The following is a 17,740-nucleotide window of genomic DNA, read 5'->3' as shown; positions in this document are numbered from 1 at the left end:
GGGGGGGGGGGGGGGGACGGTGCATACAGAAGGTACCGTAATGTAGCGTGTAGCACAGGGGATCACCTTCACTACAGTAGCAGTCTCAATAGGGCTTATTTCCGGGGGAGGGCTTATTTTAGAGGAATCTTACACAGTAAGGGGAGGGCTTATTTTCGGGATAGGTCTTATCAAGAAAACACGGTAGATCAAAGGGTAGGCAGGTTTTTATTACCCTTCGGACTTAGTTCTAAATTGCTCTCCAAAATGGTTGGATCAGTTCACAACTCCACCAACAATGCATTAGTGTTCCAATTTTCCCACATCTTCTCCAGAATTTATTTCCCTGTTTTGTCATGCTAGCCAATCTGATAAGGTGTGATGTGATACCTCAGAGTTGTTTTGACTTGCATTTCTCCAATCAGTAGTGATATAGGACATTTTTTTTAATATGGCTATAGATAGCTTTAACTTCTTCCTCTGAAAACTTTCCATTCATATCATTTGACCAATTATCAATTGGGGAGTGACTTGTATTCTTATAAATTTGACTCAGTTCTCTATATATTTTATAAATGAGGCCCTTATCAGAGACACTGGTTGTAAAAATTCTTTCCCAGTTTTCTGCTTGTCTCCTAATCTTGGTTGCTTCATCATTTCTTACAATACAATGTATAACATTTACATGTCATGATTTGTTTAACCATTCCCTAGCTGATGGGCACCCTTTTAGATTCCAATTCTTGGTGACCTCCAGAAGAGCTTTAAATATTTTTGTGTATGTTCAGTTAAAAGTTTATTTTGCTTAGGACTAATTTCCTCTTAGTCTACCATCCCTTTACTTCTCCCTTATCTACTTTCTCTTCCAATTCCCTGTTGCTTGAAATATATTTTTTTACCCATCTGTGTGTCTCTGTGTGAATTCTTCCCTCTTTTGACCAATTCAGGTTCAGATAAGGTTCATTTGCTAGCCACTTTCCCCACTCTTCCTCTTTGTTTGTACAGACTACTTCTTGAGTACTCTGATTATGTGAGATTATGTTCCATAACTTTCCTATTCCTCCCCCACTTAATATGTTATTCTCCCACTGTATTCTCATCATAACTACTGTCTTGTCCACCTAAATCTGACTTTCTAAGTAGTCTAGGCCGGCCAGTAGCTTTACTATAATCCCTTCTCTACTCCTCATCCTGCCCCAGGGGGTGGCAGAAAGATTTGGTTCACAGCTTAGCTCAGTTCCTGAATAACCAAAACTATCGTCCAAAGCCCCTGTGGGCTTGCCTTCTGGGACCCTGGTTTCTTAGGGCTTTACTGCTAGGCTGGTTGTAACATCTGACCTGGCATCCTCAGACTCCAGCCTTCTTCTTATAGCTCAATCTCCAGGGTTTGGGAACTGTGTGCTTACTTAGAACTGAAAAGGACAAACAAAAGAGACCCAAACCCCAAGCTCATTTCTCAGGGCCATCTTGTCTAGGAGGGGGAGAAGGAGGCCCTTCCCCCCATGTCATTGCTTGACATCCCTACGGTACCTGAATGAGACCCTTACCCTTGGACACCACTTGCAAGAAAACTAATTGTGCCTCAGTTGGGTAGATTTAAAGACAAAGACTATTCTAGCCATGCAACAAACAGAAAAGAGGCTACCCCCAGCCACAGGATAGGCTAAGTCAGAATGGCATCTCTCACATAGATGCCTACACCATAGGTAATCTGGTATGAAACAAGGCCCCTTTACACTCATAAAAAGGAAATATCTAGATGACAGACAGCATGATAGAGCAGATCCAGAGAACTGCCTTCAAACATAGGAAAACCTAGGTTCAGTACTCCCTTCTGATCCCTACTGGGCACATTTAACTTCTCAGTGCTTCAAGTAACTCTCTAAGATTAAACATTGCAGAAAAGCTGTCAGTCGTCATTATTATAGGCAATTTCTCACCATGAGCTTCCCTTACCATTGAAATCAAAGGTCTGGAATGGATAAGTAGCTAGATAAAGAAATAGATCTGTTATTTTTATACCTGCACATGTGCGCGTGCACGCGCGTACACACACACACACACACACACACACACACACACACACATGATTTATAGATTTGTGTATAGTGCCATTATCTCGATAAGAAAATTTAGCCTATTTTATTAGATAATTGTGTACAATTTACTTTTTATGTTCTAATCATTTTTCTGTTTACCCAGTTATATATTTTGACAGGCCAAATAAATTTGCAGACAAGTTGAGAGGGTTTGCTCTTGTGATGTATTATGGGAATCAGAAGCTGAACAGATCTAGGTGGGCTGGAACTTTGAGCCAATTCTAACAAATTGAAGTTTAGTGAAGTTAAATGCAAAATCCCATACTTGGGTTATAAAATAAAATCCAGTTTTATATGTACAAAAGAGACCCAGCTAGATAAATCTGTTGAGTTTTTGTGGACTCGAAACTCAGCATGGGTTAACCCATGTTATATATAGCCAGTGTGATATAGCAGCCAGAGAAGCTAATATATGATGCCAGGCTATGTTAAGACAGGGTTTGTGCATCAGATTCTTTGAATCACAGCCCTCTATAACTCTAGCATTGGCAGTCCAGAGCTATATCTTGCTCCATTCAGAATTCCATTATTTTACGAAGGGTATTGCTGAATTGGAAAATATCAAAAGAAAGATAACCTGGGTAGTACAGGGCTTTGATATCATGTCAAATAAGGATTGGTTAAAGAACGCAGGGATGTGAGGAGAAGAGAAGACTTGGGGGTACCAGGAGGTAGATGTGTCATGCAAACTATCTTGAAGGAATTTTAAGGGCTTTTTTGTGGAAATGGGATTTGATTGACTGGTCTTATCCCCAGAGGACAGAATTAGGAGCTTTGGGTGTGGAGAGTATAGAGAAGTTATCTCAAAGTAGAATCAACTGCCTTGGAAGGTAATGAGTTACTCCTCACTGGAGGTATTCAAGCAGGAAGGGATTCTTAGTAAAGTACCTATAAGATTTCATGAAGTCTCTGAAACCTTGTAATTGATATTGTATGTTCTGTGTGATTTTTAAATTTATCTTATATATTCCATATGATGCTTAAAATGAAAGTCAGAATTTTAATTTATAAACCTCTCATTCAAAAAATATCATTTGAAAATTTATGTTATTTTTTTGAGGGGGTACTGACTAATAATGATTTCCTTCCAGATATTTTTTGCCATTCCTATATAATATGCTTGTGTCTTAGCCATAATTAATCACCATTTCTTTTGCTTATATTGCTTAGGGTTTAACTTTCACTTCAGCAACTCATGTCATATTTGCTGAGTTATATTGGGATCCAGGACACATAAAGCAAGCAGAAGACCGTGCTCACCGAATTGGACAATGCAGTTCTGTAAATATCCACTATCTCACTGCTAATGGAACACTGGACACTTTGATGTGGGGGATGTTGAACCGCAAGGTAAACCAGCTAAGTTACTAACTTAACTTGTTACAAATAGTATCCTTCATGAATATGAGGCTTTTTCTATTTTAATGGTTGACCTCCAGAATAGAATTAAGCAAAGCAAGATGATTATGGCTAGGGTATGTCATTAGGAAATGATCTCTGAAGGGATACTCTGAATTACTGAATTAGCAGACCTGTAGTGAAACCATGGCATGAAGGTTTGTCTACACCTGCTCTCCATTGAGATTCTTTTAACACCACAGTAGAGGCTTCTAAGGGGTTATGGTCCTCCCTTAATGTGCTTTCCTTTGGGAAGGTTCTTGGTTTTTTTTGGCTCTGCTTCTCATTTGGGACGAAGATCAGCATGTGCACCAGCATCCTCATGCCTTGTTCTTGAATTGGGGGAAGGGAATCATCCCAATTTAGCTAGTCTAATTCTTCTTCCCCTAATCCATTCCAGTCTAATCCAGTACACACTTGTTATTCCCTTAATATCTGAATGTTAGAAGTCAGCAGCCTAGTGGATATGATTCCAGATTTGGAGTCAGGAATACCAAAGTTCGTGGCATAGCTCCTACACTTGCTGGATGACTAGGGACAAGCCAACAAACTTTTCTGAGCTTCAGGAAATTTTGCATTTGTGGAGGGAGTTCCTAAATCAATAAAGTCAGAGGTCTTTGATATTAGTATAGAGGGGTGTCAGTCAGCAATCATTTATTAAGCTCTTAGTGTGTGCTAGGCACTGGGCCAGACAGCTAGGTAATGCAGAGTAGATAGAGCACTGGACTTGGACTTGGAAAGACTTGAATTCAGATCTGTCCTCAGACCCTCACTGGCTGGAAGGTAGTGATAGCATCTACCTTTTCCAGGGTTGTTGTGAGGATCAAATGAGATGATATTGTAAAGTGCTTAGCACAGTGCCTGGCATATAGTAGGTACTCCATAAATACTTACTCCTTTCCTTTCCTGGGCAAAGAAAGGCAAAAATATGGTCCCTGTTCTCAAAAAGCTCACATTCTAATGAGGAGACAACATATGGATAACTATGTACAAATTAGATATATCCAGGGTAGAGAGAAAATGTAAAGATAAGTATATACATGATAATTTAAAGAAGAAAATAGCAATAACTGTAGAGGTCTAGAAATTTTTTGTGAGGGGATGATGTAATCAAATCTGTTTTCGGAGTAACAATTTGGGAATTATGGAGGATGGATTGAAAGGAGAGAAGCATAGGTATGTAAATGAATTAGGAAGCTCTTGAAGTGGTCTAAGTGAGAGAATATGAAAGCTTGAACAAAGATAGGAGCTTTAGAAGTAGAGAAAAGGGAACAGGTTAGGCAGAGGTCAGGTAGGTAAGACTAATAAGACTTGGCAACTGATTGGTTTGGGGGGTTAAAGAAGAGAGAAGAGCCCTGGGTGACTAAAAATTTTAGCCTCAATAGAAATAGGAAAGTTTGAAAGAGGAATGGGTTTTAGGGGAAATGTAATCGATTCTTTATTTGACGTATCCAAAAGAGTGCAGCATAAGCCAAAGGAAAAGAAAGTATCCGGAAGGAGAAAGCTTGGTCAACAGTGTGAAAAGCTGCACAGAGGTGAAATAGAATACCTGTGGACAAAAAGGTCCTGGATTTAATGTAGTAGAGTTTTCTGGTAACCTTAAAGAAATTAGTTATGGCAGTTTTTCAAATATATAACTCATCCATTAGAATCCTTCTGATGTTTATCTTAGTTTCCTCATTATCTTGTCATCTTATCTTAGAGCTAATAGGTCTTCCTAGGCTAGAAAGGCTTTAAGTATAAGTCTGTACATACTTATTGTCCATAGCGCAGCCTAATTAAATGGGAAGAAGCTCATCTCTAGATGCAGGCTGCTACGTGATGGAGGGTTTTGGACATAATTCAAGAAGGCCTACTGAGATCTAGAGGTGTTCCGAACTGCATTCTGGAAAGAGTGTACTGATGAAGTGATAGGTTGTTGAAGGTAAGGGTACAGACACTCAAAAAGACCTGAAGACTCCAAACAAAATATGAGAATTTTTCTATTCTTAAGAAATTAAAAAAAAAAACTTTTAAAGAAATCTTGGTATTGTTCTCTGAGAACTTTTATCAAATATAGGTATCATTGAGTAGGTATTTTAATTATTTTGAAAAATATTACACATCATGTTATTGACATTAAAGCACAAAGAAATCTACAGTGTCTGATTTAAGTGTGAGATAAAATTAAGGTTTCATTAACATTCACAGCTAAAAATTAGATGTAAAATTGAAAAACTCACCTGTTTCTCAATCGTTCAGGCTATTGTTACTGGTAGTACATTGAATGGTAGGAAAGAGAAACTAGAGGCAGAAGAAGGTGACAGAGAAAAGTGGGATTTCCTGAAATTTGCCGAAGCTTGGACTCCAAACAAAAATTTTGAAGAAATCAAAAATGAAGTTCTGTTCACCCAGGTAAGGTTATTTTAAGCTTTAAAAAAAAAACAAAACACTTTCCTCCCATCTGTATTGAAATTACAGCCATTTTGTAATAGTTTTCAAAATGAGACCGCATTTTCCATTATCTGTGTTAATGAAGAAGTTTAGTCATTTTTCAGTCATGTCCAACTCTTTGTGACCCTACTTGAGGTTTTCTTGGCAAAGATACTGGAGTGGTTTTTCATTTCCTTCTTCAGTTCATTTTACTGATGAGGAAACTGAGGCTAACAGGTCTAAGTGACTTGCCAAGGGTCACACTGCTAATAAGTATCTGAGGCCAGATTTGATCTCAAGAAGAGGAGTCTTCCTGACTCCAGACCTGGCACTGCATCCACTGTGCCACCTAATTGATAAAGAGGCTTGAAATATTGACAAGAAAAATATTGATAAGAAGGAGCAAATAATACCAAAGATTCCTGTTGGTATAAAAAGAGCTCAATGATTTGCCAAGAAAGACAACTCTCAAATACCACTGATATTTACTTAGATCATTTTCCCCTAACTTTGTTCCATGAAATCCTGTGTTCTATTGGCAGCAGTAAAGGTTTTGTGATAAAATTTTAAAGCTAACAGCCACTTTCCCTCTAATATAGTAAAAATAAAATTATATTTAAATAAAAAATTTCTACATGTATTAATTTTTCATTATGAAAATGGTTTTAATTTCCTTAAGTTTTCTCCAAAATTTTTCCAGTCCTCCTTTATTTTAGGAATATTTGGTACCCTAGGCTTCCCTCCTCACACCACCTTAGTTGGCATTCTCACCCTAAATTGTCATTCTCAATTCTGATAATATGTTTCAAGTTTAGGTCACCTAAAACTGTGTGAAATGTGACTCTTGTTTCCAGATTTTATTTAGCAAGAAATATATTAAATGCGATTATCCTAGGCTTAGAAATATGTTAGTCTAGGAAATAGCTCTGAATTCCACATGGTCATTCTACCAAGTAAATTGTAAGGAAATCATCATAGAAAATCAAGACATAGTACCGTGTTTCCCCAATAATAAGACACTGTCTTATTAATTTTTTTGGACAGAAAAACACCAGAGGGCTTATTTTCAGGGGAGGGCTTATTTTAATGAACATTGACAGCAATTTTAATAAACAGGTAAATGTGAACAAAAAAATGTACCTTTATTCAATAAGCAAATCACTGGGGAAGAACAGGATGACGCGCTCACTGCTGCAGCTCTGATTGGATGCAGCTCGGAGCGCGGCGTGCGTTTCACGGGGGGCGGGGGACAGTGCTTACAGAGGGTACCGTAATGTAGCGTGTAGTGCAGGGGATCACCTTCACTACAGTAGCAATCTCAATAGGGCTTATTTTAGAGGAATCTTACACAGTCAGGGGAGGGCTTATTTTCGGGATAGGTCTTATTATCGGGGAAACACGGTAGGATGAGGAAGTAGTGCAGCTGTTTGGGCAAAAATGGAAGTTGTAAACAGGGGATCATCAGTTGCATGTTCAGAAAACTGGTGTTTGAATCATCAGGGATGGTGGATTCTAATATAAAATAATCCAAAGTTAACTCTAAATATTAAGACTGTGCCTGTATAATGCCAAAAAACTACCATTTCAGTTTAAGTAATTAAAAGAATCACAACATTTTGTTTGGTATTATGGAATTTTAAAAGTCCTAGTTGATTTTTCCCAGTTCTATGGGAACTCAGTATTTTTTATAAATTTCTGAAGTAGCACCTTGTCGGTCTCCCCCATCTCACAACCCCACCCCCCGTGATGAACACCATAGTCCTGTAAAAAATTTTTCATGTACTTGGATATTATTGTCATTCTTGTATCTTGTTCTGTCACCTCTCATATCCAGTTGGGGGAGAAAGGCGAGGAAAAAGGGAAGAAGCATTTATTAAGTTCCTGCTCTGTGCTAAGTACCTTACAAATATTTTCTCATTTGATCAGTTGCCAAGGCTTTTTTTTCTTTTGACTTTTTTTGGAGGGGCGATGGGGGTTAAGTAACTTGCCCAAGGTCACATGGCTAGTAAGTGTTAAGTGTGTGAGGTCAGATTTGAACTCAGGTTCTCCTGACTCCAGGGCCAGTACTCTATTTACTGTGCCACCTAGCCTCTCCCCTTGCTAAGGCTTTTTGATTCTACTTTAACAATTATCTCTGTCTTCCCTCTCTTTTCTCTACTCAGCTTAGTATAGGCACTCAGCACTTCTCACCTAGACTATTACAGTGGCATCCTTATTAGTCACCTATTTTCTAGTCTTTCTCCTTTCATTCCTCTACACAGCTGCCAAACAGGTATTTCTAAATTTAATTGTTAAATTTAACCACTATGTATTTCAGAGTTTTCAGCTATGGTTATTTTTTTCTGGAGTCAACTTATGCATTTTTTAATGACATTTCCTTTTCTGTATTCTGAAGTTGTCTTACACTTTTCTTGTATTATTTCTTGAATCATATTGTTCAGTTTTTTTTTTTACTTTTATTCTAGGAGATCTAGAATCTTTAGGCTGTCTCTGTACATTGTAAAATCATTATATTTTGTTTGAATTGAAACCATATTTTCTTTATTGCTCATTGCTTTTCTTTTTCAAGATTGTCCTTCACTTCTTTGTTTTTGCATTCCTAATCAGTTGCCCTCTCCTTTGTTTCTTTGTTGAAACATGGCAAGACAGATCCAAGTTTTTCTATTTTACCAATTATTTCTACTGTATAGGCCATTAATTCTGCTTTCATCATTCTTATTTCTCCTTTAATTCATTCTTAAACAGCTTGTTGTAGTTCTGTGTTCTCCTTAAACTTCACAGGGTTCTCCAGTGTTGAGCCATTTTTCTTTTTCTGTAGTATTTGTTCATAAACTTCTTTACTAGATCTGGAGGCCATATATATTTCTGCTGTTAATGTTTTCCTTTTTGATTTATGTGCTTATGTTCAAGTCTGAGTTTCCTTCCTCCTGAAATCTTGGTAATTTCAGTCCTTTTTACTTTATATTCCTCTATTATTCATTTTCTAACTCCATCCACTCTTGTAGTGGTTTCCATAGAAGATTGATCTCAAAACATCTCAGTCTCTTCCCACATTGGGCTATGCTCCAGTTCATTTTGGGGAAGAAAGAACTGGCATCAACTGAATCCTGAACCTTTCCCCTTCGGCTTAGAGGAGTTCTGTATGCCTCCCTACTTACTCCCACTCCTGCCACACACACTGTGTTCTTTCCCATTCCCCCTATTCCTCAGTTCTCTGCCCCAGCAGTAGAGCACTTCCATAGTGGTGCTACTACAGCTGGTATTTTTTTTTTTTTTTGTATTTTGGATCTCTGGCTTTGGGAAGAAGGGGTTAGGAGTTGGGTTGTGGGGTGGAGTGGAGACATTTACTGCCCCATTCCTTCTCTTTCTCCAGTGTTATGCAGAGATCTTTTGTCAGATAGAATTCTGCAGTGGTGCTGGCAACTGAGGCCCCCAGCAAACTTCTGGAGCCTGGAACCCAGATATCCAAGAAACTGGAAGAAGCTCTCTCTTTCTGTAGGGATTGGAGTGTGAGGTTGGGTTTTGTTGCGAGGCCATAAAGTGGATCACCTGGTACAACCCTGCTGCAAGTAGCTCAGCAAATGTTGGGGTAGGGGGTGCTGAATTAGCTCAAAGCAGGGAGTCGTTCATGGAGTTTTTTCATTTCATTTTTTAAGTCTTTTCGGGTTACTGGTGCCCTAGACTGTGGAGACAGCTGAAATTGATTTATCTTTTGCACATAATTTCTGTTTTGGAGAGCTTTAGGAGCTCATGGATGTAAGAGAAAATGTCTAGTCCTCCATCTTGTTGGTCATGTGATTAGAAATTGATCAGTTCATCTATCAAGATTCAGATTGATTTAAGTCATTCAGCCTATCTATATGAGTCAATATGAATTCATAAATAAAATCCAAAACACCCATTGCTGCATATAGTAGGGCCCCAGTAAAATTTCCAAATTGTTAAGGCTTTTGAAATAATCTAGTTGAAAAATTGATAATTGTATGAGGTAATCTTACTTTTTGTACTGAATACTGATTATGAGAATTCAGATCATGGTGGAAAAGAATGCAGAATATTAGTATTTATTGTCTACAGAGTCATCTTTAAATATAATAGAAATTAAATCATATTTAATATTTTAATCATTTTAAAATCATTTAAATATAATAGAAAATAAATCTTATTTTTACTCTCAAAGAAAATTAGCTTTCCATTGTGGAAAAATTGACTATTCGTGTAAATGCAACAGACTGTCAAAGATTTGTTTGCATAACACCAAACATTTGGATACAACTGAAAAATAGATTCAATTATCTACTTTTGAGGGGAAATCACAACTATTTTCATGAATTAAATAATTGAAGATATTCTTCTTTTGGACATTTTTGAATATGTTTTTAAAAGATTTTTTTAGCTGCAAGAAGGAAAGGGCTTGTTAGATATTAAAAAACTAAATAAACATGAACTATTAAATATTCCAATTTTCATGTGACTAATATGAGGATTATAGTTTTTTAGTAACTGAAGTTCTTTCAATTAGAAACATAGTATTGATGTATCAGGATATTAATGGCTTTTCATCAGCATTGTCATTTGAAAGGAGTCTGTCATATATGAGACCAGTCCCTTTTGTTTGTGTATTTTTTGTTCAGCCACAACCATAGTAATCTGTCAAATGCTTGTCTTGCTTTTATTGGTTTTACTAGATTTCCTTTTGCTCTCCTCCAGTTTTAATACCTTATGTTTATCTTCACCATTGCCAAGAGAATCATCTCAGAAGAACAATAGTTTACTATAGTAATAAATATAGTATAAAATAGAGCAAAAAGATTAGGTCCCTGAACCTTTCAGAAAAAAATGCAACATCTTAAGCATTTAACAGTTTTTATTCCTAGCATTTTAAACAAAAAGCAATATTGAATAAATGAAAAGCAAAGCAATAACTTAGTTGCCAACTATATAAATGAAGGGAGAAAAATGCAGCTTTCTCATGTTCAGTCTGCCACATGGACACATTCTCTTAACCATATTTCTTTGTTGCAAAAAAAAAAAAAACTCATGCTGAAAATTAATATTTTGCCACAGTTAGATAACACTTGAAATTTTAAAATAATCTTCATTTGATTTTTTGACAGTTTAAAAAGTCATTTAAAATAATAATTTCTAAGAAAATAACAGTACTCAATTAGCTGGAGTCTTATATTCATACCATTTGGCATACTATAAAGTTATTTCTAGTTACAAAGAATACAGCTTAAAGATAACGCATTTTAGCTTAATTTTGCCATTAACTACCAAAACATATTGGCATATAAGGTTTATTTGATTAACCTACATTGCTTCCTTCCCTTCCATATTCTCTATTCCTCATGTGCTAAATGGATCAGAAAATAAAGTTAATATTTTAAAATACAGAATCAATTGACCATTTAGTAGATACCTACCATGTTCTAAGGATTGTACTTGGTACTGGGTATGTACAAACATACAAAAAAACTACAGTTTCTTCTTAAGAAGTTTACAGTCAGAGGTACATATAGTAATGCAGGTATATATTATACGTGGTGGAATAAGGTAAGAGCAAAGTAAAGATATTTTTAAATGTTATAAGAAATTTGAGGAGTGTAAACTAGCTTTCAGGTGGGCCACTCAGAAAAGATTTCATGATGTAGTGGGTGTCTGAAGTAGGCCTTGAAGGAAGAAAAGAATTAGGGGGAAGTGTACTGTAAGCATTAGGAACTACCTGCATAAGTAGGTGGAGGCATGTGGATGTGCAGAAAGAGGACTGGAATGGCTGGGATGGCTAGAACAGTCTTGCTTGGGAAGTTGTGTTTAAAAAGATGAACAAATGAAAAACCAACCCTTGAAAATGTAGGTTGGAACTAGAGTGTAAAAGGCCTTAATTCCTAGGCTAATGAATTTGCGTTTTGTCTTCTAGGTGATGAGGAGACACTGATGGTTTTTAAGTGTAAGAATTGTGAGAGAAAAGTAGAAAGAGAGAAAAAAAAATATTTTTTAGAAAGACTATTTTGACTGTCATGTGAATGAGTATTGGAGAGGGTAAAGAGTGAAAGAGGATTGTTCAGTTTGGAAGCTATGACAGTAGCCCAGGCTGGAATTTATGAGGGACTGAGCCATCATGGTTGCCACGTAGGTGGAGAGGAGGAGATAGATATACTGATTTCAAAATGATAATGAGACATCTAGGTAACCCTTAGAAATCTGAGGCTTAGGGTGGTGATGGGGAATGGATGTGTAGATTTGAGAGCCATTTCTTTGGAATTGAAGACACTGGAGTGAAGGAGGTAGCCAAGTCAAGAAAAAAGAAAGTCAAGAATAGAGAACCTAGGACAGAGTGGAGGGACACCCTCAGTAATAAGCTAAGGGAGACTGTGCTAACAAAGGAGACTAAGAAGGGGGAGACTGGTAGTCAGCAGTAAAACTAGGAGGAAGCAGCATCTTATAAGCCAAATAGGGTTGGGGGGGGAGAGGTCAGCAGTGTCAGTTGCTGCAGAAATGTCAATTAAGGGAAGTTGAAGACTGAGGAAAGCCTACAGGTCCTTAGAGACCTTGTAGAAAACAGTTAGATTAGAGCCCCATATTGGGAAAAAGAATTTCAGGAGGAATCGAGCAAGTATAGGAGACTGTTTCTAGAAGTTTAGTAGTGAAGGGAAGGAGGGGATTGGTAGTGGCTAGGGAAGGATTTTTTTTAAAAGGATAAGAGACAACCGAGCATTTTTATAGAGAGTAGGTAATGAGATAGTAGATGTGGGTAAAGATTAGGTCAGGGGCTTATGGGGGAAAGCTAGGAATGGGAGTAGTCAGTAGTAGTACTAACTACTGATAGAGGAGAGAGGAGGGCTGGTCCAAGGAAGGATACAAGGAGAGGCTTTAGCAAGGAAAAAGGCCAGTGTATCCTCTGGGACTGGAAGAAAAAAAGACACAGTAGGTGAGCAAATACTGAAGTTTTGAGCTATAGAAATTGAGAAGTCTGCTCAAACTATTAGAGGTTTTAAGCATAAATATAAGTGTAAACTACACTTTCATTTTAGGTATATTTCTGCTGCAGGACTTTTAATTCTGGAAAATTAGGTGAAGTGGATAAAGCTGTCTTTCTCCAATCTACTGGATATTACTGACACACTCCATCTCTAATTTTGATTTATAGGGCTACTTAAGTGTAGTATCTTCATTAGTAATTCTAGATCCTTTCTTTACATTATATTAATCATCAGTCTGCTAGGGTGAGATTATTATTAGTTGTGCTTATTTTAGGTGTCACCAAAATGAATAGATAATATGTAATTATATAGAATATATATATAGAACTATATAGCAAAAAATTTTAAAACCAGAAATGCTATAAAAATAACTGCATTTAAATTGAATCCATCTTTCAGTAATCAAATATCCTCTGCTGATCATTTGTTTCTTTAGCTGTTTTTCATATTTGTTTTTTTAATTGATAAATTTTAACAGGATAAGCCAATCAAAAGCCAAAATAGTTAAACAAAACAAAATGTGATAGCAAATGATTACATATGCAATTATGTACTTTTGTTATTTACAGTTCAGTAAGAAATGGGAAAGCTGGTCTTTTAACTTTTTCTTTTTTCATTGTTTTATTGATGTGTTTCATTTTTCACATGATACACTTTCTCTTAGACCCACTCCATTTACTTGAACTTGGAAACTTGGTAAAATGGCTAAGCAAAGCAAGGCCTCCAAAATCCCACCATAAGTTGTTTGGACACCTTTCATTTTTTACATTAAAGTAATTTCTTGTTAAACCCACTGCCCCTATTGAACTTTTCCTTGTAATGAAGAAAAACAACAAAGCAAAATTGACCTACAAAACTACCACGGGTGATATCCTATCCAAGATTAATAATGCTACTAATACTAGCTATCATCATATAGCAGTTGAAGGTTTGCCTAGTGCTTTTATATGCAAATTACATTTTGATCCTAACAACACCCTGTGAGGTAGTTAATCCCCATTTTATAATGAAGGAAACTGAGGATCAGAGATTTAAGAGATTTACCAAGGTTACAAAACTAGTATCTGAGGTAGGAATAAAAACCCATGTGTTTGTAATTTCAGGTGCCATGCTGTATCAGCAATGCCATATTCACAATGCCTATGGAGATTACAGATATGCTGATATAATTATCCATCACAAAATACGTCATGCTTCTCATATAAGCTGGAAAATTTATTAAGATACCAAAAGACTGAGTCCCAAAACCAGAAAGTGAAAGCCATCAGAGTAGTTATGACATTGGCACAGGTAGATAAAGTAGAAAGCACCCACATTTTCAAGCCTTTAAAACAGAACAGGCTACCTCAAGCAAAGGTCCTCCTCTCCCCACGCACAGCAACCACCCAGCGTCCTGGAAGCGGGCTCCCAGCAGCTCCGGCCCCTGGCAGTCCTCAGCAGGAGTCCTTAGCAGAAAGTCCCTAGCAGTCCTAACTCAAAAAGGGCTTCACACTGCCGCTGCCTCTGCTGCTGCTGCTGCCGCTGCTGTCGCCACCGCCCACAGCCACAGCAGGAACGCTAGCTTGGCTTTCGCTTTCTCTGGCTTTCGCTTTCTCTTGCTCCGTCCCTTCCTGCTACGTCAGCACGTCCAATGGGGCATGGAAGATCTTTAAATCCCATAACCCTTCCATTCGGCCCCAAGATCTTTCATGTCCCTTACTTGGCAAAAATACAGTAGGAATAACTGGTGTCAACAAAATTTCACAACAATGTAACAAGAATAGCACACAATAAACACAGAAAACCATATTTTAGGGTGGGGCCATCATTCCCCCCACCCCGAACAAATGGGTCCCCAAAATCTTGTGGTAAGGGGTGAAGATCTCTTCTTCTATGGCTACTTGCTGCTGAAATCGGATGTAGAGCTGTCCCTGTCCTAAGGGGTCCCATTGTTTAGGGTCTATTGGGATGGTGAAGAAGGCATTTGCCAAGTCAATAACTGCATACCAAGTCCCATCATATTTCTGGATCCTTTCTATTAAGGTGATGGTATCTGGAACAGCAGCATACAAAGAAGGAGTCACCTTATTCAACTGTCTATAATCCACAGTCATTCTCCATGTCCCATCTGATTTTCTTACTGGCCAGACAGGATTATTCCATCTTGTGGTTGTAGGGACTAACACTCCTGCTTCAACATATTCCTTTATAGTAGTGGTAATTTCATCTTGCCCACCTGGCACACGATACTGTTTTAAAGTAATTACTTCAGAAGGTTCAGGTAAAGTGATTGGGTCCATTTTTAGTTTTCCTACTAAAACTGTATTAATTCCTGTCTTCCTCACAGCAAATTGGTATCTCCCTTCAGGTAAATTCAGGGTCATGCCTCTCAATACATCTATTCCAATGATGTATTCAGGAATGGGTACAACAACCACAGTATATTCCTTCTTAGGTAACTGGCCAATTTTCATTGTTATTTTAACCTGTCTGGCTGATATTTCAGTGCCTCCTAGACCTGTGATGGTAATAGGAGTTCCATGTTTAAACTTATCAGGGTTTCCATAGATAAGTGTGGCCTCAGCCCCAGTATCAATCAGTGCCCTAGTCACAGTAGTTGATCCATTCTTCCAATATATTGTTAAACCAATATGGGGTCTGCAATCTCTTCTGCGTATTTCTTTTATCTGGGCTGGGGCTTGGCCTATCTCCTATTCCCCCTGAAGGTGGGGCAAACTTGGATACAAAGATTCAGATTCAGAAATACCTGCGGGGGTGGTTCCTGCTAGAGAAAGCGAAAGCCAAGCTAGTGTTCCTGCTGTGGCTGGCGGCGGGGGCGACGGCGGCGGCAGCGCGAAGCCCTTTTTGAGTTAGGACTGCTAAGGACTTTCTGCTAAGGACTCCTGCTGAGGACTGCCAGGGGCCGGAGCTGCTGGGAGCCCGCTTCCAGGACGCTGGGTGGTTGCTGTGCATGGGGAGAGGAGGACCTTTGCCTGAGGTAGCCTGTTCTATTTTAAAGGCTTGAAAATGTGGGTGCTTTCTACTTTATCTACCTGTGCCAATGTCATAACTACTTTGATGGCTTTCACTTTCTCTGGCTTTCGCTTTCTCTTGCTCCGCCCCTTCCTGCTACATCAGCACGTCCAATGGGGCATGGAAGATCTTTAAATCCCATAACCCTTACACATGCTCTATCCATTACACCACTGATGTCAAACTGCCTGCCCATGGGCAGCACTCCCCAAACCAAATTAATCTCATATGAATCTCTCTCCCTGTATCTAAGTTACCAAAGATCTCCTAATTTTCAAGGTCTTGTCAAGGCCTCCAATTCATCTGCCTTCAGTACTTTCTCAGGTTGTTACACCTGCTCTGATTTCACTTACTTTATTCCAAAATCTCAACCCTATAATTAACCTACTCACCAGCACTCTGTCCTGTTCTTTAGACTATCTAGAGAATTTATATTCTCTAGAATATTTCTGTTATTCTCATATCAAACACCAGTTCTCTTTTCTACCTCCATTTTTTCTGCCCCATTTTCTACCTCCTGTTTCTATTCAAGTATTACTGAATGTAGATGACTTAGTATATTACAAATTTATATAATACAACTTCAACTGGGCCTTCACTGTAAGAAGGCAGGCCTTTTATTCCTGCCTATTCCTGTCTAACTCCCCACAGAAGCAGTTCCAAACCTTCTTTTCTGTCTTCCTATACATCCCCCTTCTCCTACCTTTCTCCTATCTCCTATCCCCCTATCTTTGCTGGAGACCCAGACTCATATTTCACTAAGAAAATGACATCATCTTTAATTGATTGATTGATTAATAGAAAATGCCATTATTCACTGTTAGAGCCTTCTTTCCTCTTTATCTTACAACCCCTTGATACCATTGTCCCTGTTTACTTCTTTACCACAATTTGAGAAAATGACACTTTTCCTCCCCAGGATAACCCCTGTAGGTGTATTCTTGATTTTGTTACCTCCTTCCTTTTTTTTTTTTTAATTTTTTTAATGCTTTATTAACTTCTGATTTACATCATTCATTTCCGCCAGATTTTCAGTAACAAATTTTCTCCCCGTTTTTCCCCCACCCATCCCCCCAAAACAGCAGTCCCACAGGATATCCCCACCTCCAACCTGCTCTCTCCCATATTTTCTCCCATACCCGTTTCAACTTTTCCAGTGGGTCTCTATACCTCAGTGCCTGTATATCTTTTTTTTTCTTAATAACATGTAAGATGGTATTAATAATAGTATATGTGTATATATATACACACATATACATATATATTTGAATATTTGATTTTAAAACTTTCAATTCTAGAATCATTTCCTTCCCCCCCCTGCCACCCACCCCCACTGGGGAGACAAGCAGTTCAGTATAGGTTGTACATGTGCGGCTAATGCAAAACAATAACGTAGTAGATGTATTGTAAAAGACTGACTATATTTCCCTCCCTCCTATCCCACCTCCCACTTGTTCTATTCTCTACTTTGATCCTGTCCCTTTTCAAAAGTGTGTGCTTCCAACTTCCCTCCCCCCCAGCCTGCCCTCCCTTCCATCATCCCCCCTCACATCCCCTTCTCCCCCCCTATTCTCCTGGAGGGTGAGATCCCCTATTTAGTGTGTATTTCCCTCCCTCCTCAAGCCAGATTCAATAGGAATAAGGTTGACCCATTCCCTTTTGCCTTCCTATTCTTCCCCTCCATTGTAACCATTTTCCCTTGCCTCTTCTGTATGAGATAGTTTGCCCCACTCTGTCTCTCCCCATCTCCTCTCATTATATTCCTCTCACCTCTTAATTTCACCTTTTAAGTATCATCCCTTCCTGTTAAATTGGTCCCGTGCCCTCTATCTATGTATACCTGTAAACATATATACA

General features: G+C 38.2%; 1 protein-coding gene across 12 annotated transcripts in view; it reads left to right on the top strand.

Annotated features, from left to right (window-relative positions):
• ZRANB3 (zinc finger RANBP2-type containing 3) overlaps positions 1 to 17,740 on the top strand; it is a 240,770-nt gene that overhangs the window by 143,876 nt on the left and 79,154 nt on the right. For all 12 annotated transcript variants that reach the window (XM_069067832.1, XM_069067826.1, XM_069067830.1 and 9 more), the window contains 2 exons: positions 3,249 to 3,428; positions 5,718 to 5,870. In XM_069067832.1, coding sequence (XP_068923933.1) covers positions 3,249 to 3,428; positions 5,718 to 5,870 — 333 coding nt within the window. The remainder of the gene's footprint in view (positions 1 to 3,248; positions 3,429 to 5,717; positions 5,871 to 17,740) is intronic.

This window comes from Petaurus breviceps, unplaced genomic scaffold (assembly GCF_028583685.1).
Source record: "Petaurus breviceps papuanus isolate PSGF00001 unplaced genomic scaffold, PetGlider_PUasm1.0 90752, whole genome shotgun sequence".
Lineage (NCBI taxonomy): Eukaryota > Metazoa > Chordata > Mammalia > Diprotodontia > Petauridae > Petaurus > Petaurus breviceps.
This window is presented reverse-complemented; position numbering and strand designations above follow the sequence as displayed.